At 42.6% G+C, this 13,300-nt stretch overlaps 2 protein-coding genes across 4 annotated transcripts in view; one reads left to right on the plus strand and one right to left on the minus strand.

The window, feature by feature from the left end:
• Window positions 1–1,840: 1,840 nt before the first annotated feature.
• LOC310713974 (uncharacterized protein) lies at window positions 1,841–5,111 on the minus strand (the record flags this gene model as incomplete). 2 transcript variants are annotated; one of them, XM_083518819.1, is made up of 2 exons in its annotated part: window positions 1,841–2,133; window positions 4,197–5,111. In XM_083518819.1, one exon carries the CDS (start codon window positions 5,109–5,111, stop codon window positions 4,206–4,208), a length of 906 nt encoding a protein of 301 aa, XP_083374945.1. In that variant the 3' UTR covers window positions 1,841–2,133; window positions 4,197–4,205. The 2 variants fall into 2 exon arrangements, 1 of the variants encoding a protein (XP_083374945.1); XR_014529484.1 differs by lacking the exon at window positions 1,841–2,133 and adding an exon at window positions 2,158–3,369 and having other exon boundaries at window positions 3,614–5,111.
• The window catches only part of ROCK1 (Rho associated coiled-coil containing protein kinase 1), a 56,470-nt gene continuing 47,522 nt past the window's right edge, over window positions 4,353–13,300 (plus strand). For both annotated transcript variants that reach the window (XM_083518565.1, XM_083518566.1), the window contains exon 1: window positions 4,353–5,676. In XM_083518565.1, the coding sequence (XP_083374691.1) occupies window positions 5,584–5,676 (93 nt within the window). In that variant the 5' untranslated portion in view covers window positions 4,353–5,583. The remainder of the gene's footprint in view (window positions 5,677–13,300) is intronic.

A 13,300-nucleotide genomic window follows, 5' to 3' on the forward strand; every position in this document is an offset into this window, starting at 1 on the left:
AAATAGGCATGCAGTATCTTTTCAGTTGTACTCTGCAACCCTAGCAGTACAATGAGAGCCGGCCCAAGACATTTTGGCACCTGAGGCAAATCACAAAATGGTGCCTCACCTCCTTGCCAGGGAACAAGGGGAGAGGGAATTAAGACCTGCATTGGAATCTGCTGCCCCTGTGGATCCTGCCACCTGAGGTGGTTGCCTCGCCTTGCCTCATGGGGGCCCCGAAGTACAATCTCATATATTTTTATCATTAAGAAAACTGCACCAGGACCAGTGATGCTTCCCTTCCTGCGGCGGGAAGGTAAACGGCGTTTCTGTGCACTCTGGCACCAGTCACAGTCCTCCATGCGCCAGTAGCGGTATAGTCATGCTGGCCACATGACTCGGAAAGCTTTCTGAGGACAAACGCTGGCTCTCTCAGCCTGAAGCAAGATGAGTGCCGCACCCCATAGTCACCTTTGGATGGACTTAACCGTTTACCTTTACTTTTTACTACTTAGTAAAGCCTCTTTAGGATTGGAGCCTAAAGGCTAGAAACTTTCTCAAGTTTCTGAACTGAGAATCAAAGCGTTTGTGCAACATGCACCTATTTGCTTTGCAACAAAGGCCACCATTTTATGTTTTAAAGGCTAAGCACAAGGGTCAGGCAATTGAATCTAAAATATTGGAGCCCTTAACGATGGTTCAAGAGAAAGGCTCTTACAGGACTAAAGACATTAGCACAGTAGATAACTGAGTTGCTGGGAAGATGATAATTGGAATTAATGTTGAGTCAGATTTACTGTCTAACACAGATATGTATGAAGTGCAATCTAGCATAAGTGTGGAGGGGATTCTAAGATGGTCTTACCTGATATCATTCTTATATTTCATTTGTTATCAAGACAACCTTCATTGAAGTGTAGCAGACTAACAGGTGATAATGCTGGATTCAATAACTGCTCATGGCAAGACAGTGTGTTTCTATATTTCTGGGACCAGGAGCATGGCCACAGAACTAATAGGATTATGAGAGAAAAACTGAGACTAAATTATTGAGTAAATATATTTTCTAAGCTGTTTAACACTGGAAAAGATAATTTTATTGTTATGGATATACTTCTTTATATGAACAGCTACAATGGGGTAGTTTTCAATTTTTGTGCAGCATCACAAAAATTATGTGCAGTTTGTCCAGACAGCCATTCAAAACTGCATGGCAACATTTGTCCGTAGACTGGAAATCTGTTTACTGAGGAGCTATAGGGTCTCATGGAAACTCTGCTATGGTGGTTGAACAGAAGATCTACCATCGCAACACATACACCTAAGATATGCTGGTAGAACACTCTGTAGACAGAGCTGTACTACAGCTGGAGATAGGGCAGTCATGGGTGGTACACAGACAGCACAAGGAAGGAGCAGACTTAAGCCATATCCTAAGCTGTATTGTGGTCGTGTGCAGTGCTTTAAAAAAAAAGAAGGGGAAAAAGGTGCTGGTACTCACCATGAAGCTATTACAGTAAGTGTCACACTTTTACCATTGGGGGTGGGGGGTAAGGTGCCAATACTGTAAACCCTTGAGCACCCCCGAAAAAAAGCACTGGTTGTATTCCTGTATATACTCCAACTGAGAAGAATTTCCCTCTCATTGGCTTCAGGGGGAAGGGAGAATATACCGGTATTTTAAAAGGTGCCTCTGTGAAAATGAGCACACTGCCCATCTCACCATGACAGAGCGGAGGATGTGGTGTAATCAATACACAATCACAGCACACCACCATCAGTAAAGAATAGGCATAGGCAAACTCGGCCCTCCAGATGTTTTGGGACTACAGTTCCCATAACCATGACCACTGGTCCTGTTAGCTAGGGATGATGGGAGTTGTAGTCCCAAAACATCTGGAGGGCCAAGTTTGCCTATGCCTGGTATAGAAACTCCACACAGGGCAACCCCAAATAATGTGGCAGAGATGCAACAGGTCACACACTCCTAGGAGGAACACTCTGGAGATGATAAATTACAATGGTACTTTGCAAAAAAACAGCCTGGCCTCAGGGCACAGAACAGGAATTGAGCATATTGGTAGTACTTCCTTGCAGACTCAGGACTCCAGACGCAAATACCTATCAGCAAACCCCACTCCACTCCTACTCCTACATAAAGAGAGCGAAAGAGAGAGAGAGAGAGAACAGGAGCTATGGGTTGTAATCTTGAACCTGTTGACAGTGACACACTGACTGCTTTGTTTCTTAAGAATTTAACAGTTTATAACGCAGAGCATGAGTTGGAGAGACAGTATGAAAGCGCATACTCAAAAACACCAGCACCACTTTCCTTTGCGGCATCAGCGATTTCTATGAGGAAGAAATATGCAGGGTGCTGAGACAGAGAACTTTATTTACTTATTTATTTATAAAACTGATGTATCACCTTTCTCTCATTTTGGCATCCATGATGATGAATGAAATATTAATGAAACATAACGATAACAGTAATTAAAAATCACAAACCTTAATATAGGCAGGTGTTGTATTTTAAAAAGACAGCAAAGAAGTGTAATTAAAAACACCAATGCACAGCAAATGAAACATAGCTATCTTTTTCAAGCCCAACAGAAGAAGAGACTTTGCTTGTTGCTAAAAAGAGTGAAGGTGCTGGGCAGATTGTCTAGCCCAGAGTGTCATAAATGAGGTGCAGCCAGAGAAAAGGCCCTCTTTGTTTGATACCTGCCTACCTTCCACAGGTGGGGACACTGGTCATCCAAGCTACTTGGGCAGGCTCATAGTGGAGTAAGTGGTCCTTTGGTTAAACAGGGGCTAAACTATTTAGGACAGGGATACTTAACACCCTCCAGATGTTTTCAGGCAGCCTCTATAATCTGTGACCATTGACCATGCTGACAGGTGCTAATGGCAGTAGGGATCCAATACTAGGAGGGAAACATGTTAGGACTCTTAATTGTGCCTAGAAACAAACTGGAAGTCACTGAAGCTCCTTATGTATTGGTATGAAATGATCATATTCTGTCCCAAACCTGGCTGCCTGGTTTTTAAAAAGGTGGGCTATAGATAAATCAATTGTTCAGGGTGATGGTGGAGGAAAGGCATTAAAGCCTATGTGAGGGATGTTTTTATAAACATTTCTGATTTGGATCTTAGTAGTCAGTGGCTCCACAAAAAAACTTTAATAAAGTAATATTTTTCTAGCAGGGGAGAGGTGATGAGAGACTGGGCAACTCAGACTGAAATAAGGCTACGAACACATTAGAAAAGAGCTATAGCTGTAATATGTGTTAACTAAATAGAGTCTCTTCAGCTATTGGCCTGCCCAGTGAGTAGATAACAGTTTACATTCGCTTACTCGATTGTTCCAAACATTTACAGTGGTACCTCGGGTTAAGTACTTAATTTGTTCTGGAGGTCTGTTCTTAACCTGAAACTGTTCTTAACCTGAAGCCCCACTTTAGCTAATGGGGCCTCCTGCTGCTGCCATGCCGCCGGAGCCTGATTTCTGTTCTTATCCTGAAGCAAAGTTATGAACCTGAAGCACTATTTCTGGGTTAGCGGAGTCTGTAACCTGAAGCGTATGTAACCTGAAGCGTATGTAACCCAAGGTACCACTGTATTTGACAACCCAATTCTGGTCTTGTCCATCCAAGTACTGATATGCCCTCTGAAGAGAGTCTCCCTTGAACTGTACAGCACAGCAGCAGCTGGAAATAAGGCTGCAATACGAACCCTGTCTACTCATAAGTCCCATTGAAGTAAATGGGGTTTACTCCCAGGTAACTGCGCGAAAACAGTATTCAGGGAGAGATGGGAGACAGAACCACCCGCAGGATGTACTGAGCTTCCGTATTTCACTCCTAGGAGCAGCATGAAATATGACCACGCCATGCAATCAAGGAACTTAAGCCAGGGAGTTACTTGACGTCGGCACGGGTCCCCCGCAAGGCACCGAAAAGAGCAACCTCAGCTTCTAATCCCCAGTCCGCAAACCACCTCTGCCTGGTGCAGCCCAGGACCGGAACGGACTTGCTGCTGGGATGTCTTACACACCCATCCTTTCGTGCGGTCTGCAGGCAGCACACGGCACTCCGGCTTCAGGAGATTGTGGCTTGTTGCGACAGCAAAGGCTACGCCAGCAACTCAAAGCTGCCGCCGCTGCAGCAGCAGTAGCAGCAAGCAAGCAGCTCGCGGCTGCCTGGCGTTATTACCTCAGCACTTCACGAGCACAGACCGGCCGCCAGTCTCGCGCTCACAGGCGGCGGCACAAGCAGAGAAGAAGAATCTAGACAGGAGAACCCGGGGCAGGAGGAGGAGGGGGGAGAGAAGAGAAGAGAAAAAAGGAGGCGCGCGCGCGCGCTCAGATGCCAAGTAAAGTCGCCGCGCGCTGGCTTTCCGCCCCCGTCCTCCGGCGCATGCGCTCCCCGCTTCGTTCCCCTCAGTCTGTTTGAACAGGAAGGCGGACATATTTGTGAGAGTCTGCCCTCCTTGACTAGCTGCTGAGGCAGCGGCGGGGCCTCGCCGTTCTTCTCCTCGCCTCCTTCGGTCCGGCTTCCCTCACGACTTGGGAGCAGCGGCTCCTCCTCCGCCGGTCGCAGCTGCGGAACAGGGACGGCAGCTGCAGCAGGGTCGAGCGGAGTCGGGAGTCCAGCGGCCGCACCAGCTTCTCTCCCCCCCACCCCACCCCCATCGCCCGCCCCGCGAGAGAGAGACGTGAAGCCCGGCGGAGTGTGAGGAGCGCGGCTGCCGTCGGGAAAGAAAGAGCGGGGAGGAGGCGGAGAGAGAGAGCGAGCGGCGCAGAGGCGACGAGCGGCCGCGGAGGACCCGAGGAGGGGGAAAAAAGGAGGCGCGGGAAGGGAAGATGCCTTAGCCGTTACGCGGCCGTTGCTGGAGCCGCGCGTGTCCAGAGGGCAAGGCGGAGGCGGCCGCCCTTCTCTTTCTCTCTCCCCACCCCCACCGCCGTGTCGCGGCCTATTCTGCAGCTGGCAGCCTCCCCCCGCTGCTGCAGCTCGGGCAAGGGAGGCCAAGCCGTGCCCTCCTTCTCCTCCTCCCTCAGGCCCGCGTCTCCACGGAGGGAGCTGCCCCGCCGCCGGTGACGCTCTGCTGAGAAAGTTTCCTGTTTTCATGCTAGGCCTCTCCTCTCTCTTTTTTCCTCTTTCCTCCCCTTGTTTCAAAGAAGTTGCTGCTGGGTAGCTGGCATCGGAGAGGAGGAGGAGGAGGAACCGCTACGCTGGCTGCCAGGGCGGCTGGGAAAATGTGGCTGCAGAGGCACGGGGGCCCAGGCTGGAGGCGAGAGGAGACTGGCAGGGCTGTGGCTGCAGCCTAGGCGCTGAAGAAGAAGGGGCAGCGGGGAAGGACTGCTCCGCACCCCCCAGCCCCCCTACGGGAGGGGGTAGCGCCTTCGCTCCCGTTTTCGGCTTTAGCTCTCTTTGGCGCGAGGATGTGTGGCAGGGAGAGCATGAGGGACAACCCCAGCGCATCCCCAGACCTCCTTTGAGAAAGGAGGACTAGGAGAGCAAGCTCAGGGAGCACTCCTGTTTCGGCTTTTTCTTTTCGTTTTTTTCTGTGGATTAATAAAGCGATCACCTCTTCAGCACCATGTCGACGGGAGAAAGCTTTGACTCTCGGTTTGAGAAAATCGGAATGATGATAAAGGATCCCAAATCTGAAGTGAACTCGGACTGCTTATTGGTGAGTTGTATGTACTACTGTTTTTGATAAATGAACTCCTTCTTAGAGAAGAGAGCTTCCTCCTAGAGGTTGTTGTTTTGTTTTTTTTAAAAAAAAGTCTACTGATGTTTGCCTTCTGATGAAGAGGAATAAATGTATTCTGGGTGTTATGTGAGATCTATTTTTCCAAGAGGCTGCTGCTCATCTCCTTGTGTCTTTCTTTAAGCTGCTGCTTTGCTTTCACTATTTGATAGGCTGCAGTAGTATTCAAAGATTTGAGTTAATATGCTGCAATAAAAAATGTTGTTAGGTGGAGATCTGCTTTTATGCTGCAGCTGTAACCCAGGAAATCCTGTTGTGTGAAGATTTGTACTTCTAAGGACAAATGTTAAGAGTGACTTGTTTTTGTTCCCACCCACCATATTCTGGAAAATGTGGCTAATTAATCACTCATCTAATGTATTACCTCTGCTGAATAGTGCACAGTTAAACTGTGGGTTTCTAAATCTGAAAGTAAATCAAAATATTATTTCATTCATACATGTGAAAGTAAACAAATACCGTAATTCAAGACATGGTAGAAAAGTGGCAGGAGTGGTGGCATCAAAAGTTAAGCACAGAGTTGTACACACAATTTTTAATTGGCTTGTTCAGAGTACATTTAAGAGTCTTTCAGCATGGTTCTATGCATGCCTACTCAAAAGTAAGCTCCAGTGAAGAGCTTACTTCCCATGTAAGCAAAGGCTTTGCTTTTGAATGAAAGATGAAACAAGTGAGTATCTTTGATTTAGTAGGCAGTTCCTTGTAAAATTTCTTCTCTGAAGCAGACTGTTTTTAAAGCATTTTGACAAAATTTTTTAATATTCTACCGAAGAAGAAGCAGTAGGACTTCTTCTTAGTGCATATAAATTTTCTAGTGATTTTTTTGTTAAGAATTGCTCAGTGTTTCATTTGTGTCATTTAAGGGCTTCATTAAGCTAGAATACAACTTTATCATAGCTTCCAAGAGCCAACTAGTGTGGGAAGCTTATATGCACAGCAGTGGTTGTTGGGTGTATGGTATTGCTGTATAAAGGACTGAGGGGATTTCAATATTGTGACTGACTTGGGTCCTAAATAAAGACAGGATTCCACTAGCGAGTTTTCTTAAATGAAAAAAAATGGCAACCCATGCCAATCAGAGGGTTAATATGTAAAAATTTAAGAGATCAATTTTTTTTTGTCCATTATATGCATGACATACATTTTATAATGTATATAATATAATAAACTGGAACAGAGGTAGGCAGGTATGTTTTTGTATTGGTTCAGATTGATTATAGACCTATAATTTAATTATAATAGACAAAGTGGGATCCATAATCTTTGAAAAAACATTAAGGGAATTCTGTAAGAAATAGTAGATCAAATATTTAAGTAGAGTCCCTCCCTACAGTGGCCCCCTCTTCCTTCCTTCTTAAATAAGGGCTCTGATAGCTGTGGATTAACCTCCAGACATGGTAAATGGGTGGGAGAGATTTGGAATCTGTTGCATAATATTGGCCTTTGCTGTGCTACTTTTTCTGGTTAACTTTGAAGCAGCTACACGGCTGACTGTTGTTGCTAAGCAACAGTCCTATATATCTTCATATATTTTTTCTTTTCTTATAAGGCAGGGCACTTTTACATACCTCATCCATGGGTGTTGTATGGGCAATTCATGTGGCAGTACGTGGCAACTAATTGCCCCTATTGCATGCTTGTGGATAAAGGCAATGAATGTTTTCATGTTTGTGATAAAAACATTTAAAACAGGCTTCCTCAACCTCGGCCCTCCAGATGTTTTTGGACTACAACTCCCATGATCCCTAGCTAACAGGACCAGTGGTCAGGGATTATGGGAATTGTAGTCTCAAAACATCTGGAGGGCCGAGGTTGAGGAAGCCTGATTTAAAACATTATTCTGAATCAAGTAGATAGCCTTCATGGAAAAACATTTTCTAGCATTAACCACAGAATGGTAATATGTAAACTAGGCCTCAGAATTTAATTTTTGGGCAATGACAGGAAATATGCATGGGACATACTGAATATAGGAAGTTGAGTCAAACTATTAGTCCATCTTATTTAGTATTGTCTACACTGACTTGACAGCCATTCTCTAGAGTTTCACACAGCACCCTTCTTCAGCCATACTGAGAGATAACAAGGGATTGAATCTGGGAGCTTCTATATGCAAAACATGTGTTCTACCCCTCCATTACAGTCCTGAGTGGGACAGGTATATCCAAAGTCTGTTTCAGGGGTCTAATCCGGCCCCTGTGGCAGTTTATTTCCTGGGGTTAAATCCTAAAAAAACCCTCAACAACTTCAACCTTAAAAAAAGCTCAACAAATTCAACCCTAAAAAACGGTCAACAACTTTGGTTGGCCCTTTGATTGGCCCTCACGGCCCTTCACTTCATCGAATCTGGCCCTCTTTGAAAAAAGTTTGGACACCACAGTACTCTTTCTTATTCGTGCCACCTTTTGTTCCCTTGTTTGCCTTCCCTTCCCTTTTTGACTCCTGCATCATCTTCCCTTTCCTGTCGGAACCCCCAGTGCATTAGTCTAATATACATAGGTAGTTCTATATTTTTCAAAAATGTTTTAATTAAGCTTCAGCTCTGCAACCTATCCTTAGTTCGCAGAAAATAATTGATGTTTCTCTAGGTGTGTGTGAGTGTGTGTACTGTGATGTTGATTTCCTACTTAGCCAAATGCCAGATGTGAGGTGGCAAGGATAGTGATCTCACCCATTATTGTATCTAAGCCTGGTTAGGTAAGCATCTACATTTAGTCCTCAGCAAGTATGCAATGCTTCTGTGGACAGAGCTGGATTTAACATTAGTCCAAGTAGGAAATCTTCAGCATCTACCTTTAGATACCATTCCCTTTGACAGTTTCCCTTTAAGATCAGGTCTGAAAGAATTTTGCTGAACAAACAATGTGTTATAGACTTGTGCATTTGTATCTGTTCAGGAATGCAGATATATTTGTCCATGAATTTATATAATCTAGTACATTACTACAGGTCTGAGATACTAAATGAAGAAACCTATGGGCTTCATGTAGCCCTCAGCTGCCTTGTGAAGTTAATGGTATTGTCTTGAATTCCTATATTTATTTTTATCATCAAATGTTGTGGAACTTAAGATTGTAGAAAATATAATGATAAAAACCTAATTCGTGGAAATTTAAAATAAAAATGCCTTAATTTTATTAAAATATTTATAAGTTTATCCAGTGTTAGGGATGGATGTGCAAGCTGCTGAACTGTTAGGTACCCAAGTATATTATTTTTGCCAGTTGGAGAAAATAGAGGCAATATTTGGAAAGAAACAGTGTAGTAAACAAAATTAAGGATTCAGTATTTGGGATATATGCATTGTCCATATTTTGTGTTATAGTGAAGCAGAGGTGGAGAACATGAGGCTCTTTAGGTGTTGCTGGAATACAACTTCATTTCCCTTGACCATTGGCCATGTTTGCAGGGGCAGCTGGGAATTAGCATCTAATAACATTTGGTGGGCCACATATTCCCTGCCCCTGTGGTAAACACAGTTAATGGTTTACTATGGACATAGGGATAATTTCCACTTGATCCTTACCAGTGGCTTAGCATTATATCCAAACCAGGAACAAAAAAGCCATCACCAGGAAGCCTTGAACATTTTTTTGTTTCAAATCATGGTTTGCTTGGAGCCAAACAAGGTACTATCTTTGGTTTTGGTATAATTAAGCCAGGGATTTTGGTTTCAGTGTTCCCACAGGGAGGAGCAACGCAGAAGCCATCTATGCATACTTGATAAACTATTAACATGCAAACTGAGCAAATATGTAGATAATTCTTATGTAGAATTGTTATTCAGAAATGGGAGAAATTTAATTTATTCCGAAAAAGTTCATAAAATATCTCTAGAATGTAATAAAGTTATAGCAGTACATTTGGTGCTCAGTTACTCCTTAATACTATTGGTTGAACATTTTATTCTGTACTGTGGTGTTTTATTAATTCATCTGATTTGGTTGTTACAGCAAACTATAACATAGCATGACAAGAATGAACCTTAGCCTTGCTTCCCCCCACCACATCCCAGATGCAAGGAATTCAGAAGTGTTCACTTCCCTTGTCATGCTGTCCAACCTACAAACTGGTTAATGTTAACATTAGCTATGGTTTGTTTGAAACATGCCAACTTTATGCCATGGGTACAAAGATAACTTGTTTCCTTCTGTGGTTAATGCTAATCACAATTTGCTTCTTACTTTGGACAAGCTTGAAGTGATGCAGAAGCAGACCTCTTCACTTCCATAACGACAGCTTATCATGTGCAGCGAAATCCAGCCAAAATTTGTGGTCCTCTGGCAGAATGCATCATCTATCTGTGTCTATTAAAAGGCTCTAAAATAGTTGTGTGTACCTTGACATTAGCTGACCATGTATCTTGGGTACATAATTATAAGTTTTTACCCCCAGTTCTCTGCTGATTGGGCCTAGATCCTCAAACCCTCAGTCAAATTGGAGTAAGCAAATGGCAACAAGAAGGTCCTGATTTGCCAGGCAGCATTCTTTCTCTCTCTCTCTCTCTCTCTCTCTCTCTCTCTCTCTCTCTCATACCCACGTGTGTGTGTGTGTGATGATGATGATGATGCTGTTGCTGTGGGGCTGCGTGGTCTGGTGGGGGGGGGGGGAAGGTGCCTAGACAGTTTGTTTTGGTGCCCACAACCTAGGTCCGAGGAGCCACATGGCTCCTAGCATTGCAATCTCAGTTTTTATCACTGGCTCCTGCTTGTGCGATGGGGCTTTCCTCCTCTTTGCCTCACATGTACCCCTGAGATTGATTTGGGGGCTCAAGAGAACCTCCCAGAACACCATGCAGGGGGGAAGGGGGATTATTTTGTCTGGCAAGCTGCTATGCTCACACAGACAGCACTTTTGTGATAGTGCAATTTAATTTCTGCACTGTGTACTTAAACTTCCAAAAATATTTAGATAAAACCACTTACCAATGATTCCTGAGTAAACATAGCAGTCATGGGATAAGAGAACAGGTCCTCTTATGTATCAGTTATTTGTTAAAGAACAGGAAGTGGAGAATAGAAATAAGTGGACAGTTCTCACAATGAAGAGGTGTAAGAAATGGGCACCTTCAAGGGGACCCATGCTTTAAAACTTGTTCTTGTAAATGACTTTGAGTTAGAGGTGAGCAGTGAGGCTGCCAAGTTTTCTGATGGCATCCAATTGTTCAGGCTAGTAAAGGCTATAAGAGTTTGCAAGGAGCTCCAAGAGGATCTCTAAACTGTAGGAACAAATGACTCTATATAAGCAAATGTGGTACAGTGTAAGTAAATGTAACATGATGCACAACAAATCCTAACCACTTACACATGGCTGAAGTGACAGTGACTGACCAGGAAAGAAATCTTGAGGTTGTGATATACAGTAGTTCAGTGAAAAGGTTGAATCAATATGCTGCAACTGGGAATAATGGGAATTCCATGTTGGGAATAATTAATAAAGAGATTAATAATAAAACTGTCAAAATCATGATGTCTTTTTAAAAAACAAATGTAGTATGACCACATTTGGAATATTTTGTACAGTTCTGATCACTGCACCTCAAAACAAAACTATGGATTTCATTAACATAAGATACAGTTGCAGCCACTAACTTGGGACAGCTTTAAACGAGGTTAGACAAATTCACAGAGGAAAAGACTATGACTGTTAGCCATGACTGCAATATTTTTTTTATTTAAACCATTTATACACGGATTAATATTTAAAAAATCTCTAAGCAGTAATAAGAAAATAAGTGGTAGGATACCTTTGAATCCCAGTCAGTGGGGAACAATAGCAGGAGAGGGCTATTGTGTTCATATCCTACCTGTGGCCTTCCTATAGGCATCTGGTTAGTCACTGTGGGAACAGAGATGCTAGATTAGATAGGCCCTTAGTCTGATTCAGTAGGCTTTTATGTTCTTATTTATAACAAAATTGCAGAACACCTAGGTAAACAACTAAGGAAAAAAATATTCAGTTACTGCAGCTTTTGGTGTCTGTTTACGAACAGCTTTGTGTGCTGGAAGGAAGAATTGGATTTTACAGAAAGTTAAACTCATAATAGATTATCAGTGTTTATTGCAGTGTTGTAAACTGAATGTTCAGAATCTTAATAATGAATTGAAAAGGGAATTAGTGTTCTGTACAGCCTAATCAACGACAAGTTCCTTTCGAGAGAGAGAGAGAATAATGTTTAAGATTTAAAATTGAGATTGATTCAACAATAATGGATCTTTCAGGTATATGGGATTCCACAGCACATTTATAGGAAGGAATTGGGCTGTTCAGGCAGATGCTGTCAGTGTAAAGATGATAATTCCTTTTGAGGCATATAATGTGGGTTAGTCCTGTGGTGGTATATTTTTCATCAGAAATTGTAGTACTTTGTTTTGGAAAAAATCCTTGATATTTACAAATGTTGTTGTGTTGTGGGGTTGAACTATAAGGACTTGCATTGTCCACAGGCAGACAGTCAATGGACCCTGCAGGTCATTAGTTTCAAACGGATATAAATGGATAAACATCTACCATCCATTGCTCAATGGGTTGAAAATCTTACATCACTTTCCAATTTGAATTTTGGACATATGGACTTTCCCCCCGCTGGTTCAGAGATCAAGGGTCCATCTAGGCCAGTCTCTTCCCTTTTTTTTCTTTAGAAGTATTCTTTTCATGCACTGTAGGGGGTTGGACGAGATGACCCTCACAGTCCCTTTCAACTCTACAATTTTATTATTATGATTCTATATGTGTTTAAACTAGGATTGATGGATCATTCTTAATGTGGGCTGACATTTCTTTCATCATGTTTTTAAAAAGATAGCTGCAATGATTTACCATACCTGATCTTAAAACGTTCAGGTGAAAGAGTTCCCAGTCTCGAATATCAATTTTGGTCTTACATTTGATCTTTTATTAAAAAAGAATACTGTTAATTTGAAGCAAACTTATTTGTGTGGATATATATTCTTGCAAACAGTGTCCTTAAGGAAAGAGTGCTCCCAACCTCTAATACTCAAAGAGAGTAAGAAACCTATTAACATGGATACCATTTTTTTTATTTTGTCTCCCTTGGAATGAAATGTTAGTTAAGATGAAAGTATGGAGATATCAGACATTGCTTTTGCAGACCATCAGAATAAAACTACTATTTTTTCTATTATGTACAATCACTTAATCCCATTTAAAATAGTGTGTCTGATCATGTATTTAAAGCCTGGGGGAAAATATTCTTCCACTCCAGTCTAATTGTGTCCACAAAAGTTTATAGTTAAAGTGTGTTTAGGGGGAAAATAATCTCTGTTAAGTGATCTTGAGTGTACACTTTAGAGACAGCTGATGTGTGTTTGGTTTACTTCTTGGCAGACTTCAGAAAGGGAGAGGAATACTATTTCTTTACACCCCATAATAGTGAGGGAAGAAAATGGTACGTCAACACAGTGAATTGATTTAGAAGAAAAGGGCAATTTAAATAATTTAAATGAAGTTTTCTAATGAAAATTGTTCATTTGTTTCCTAACATGACTACTAAACCATGTTAATTTACAACTAGATGGGGTAT

The sequence above is a fragment of the Podarcis liolepis genome (assembly GCF_965112155.1).
Source record: "Podarcis liolepis genome assembly, chromosome: 8".
Taxonomy (NCBI): Eukaryota; Metazoa; Chordata; class Lepidosauria; order Squamata; family Lacertidae; genus Podarcis; species Podarcis liolepis.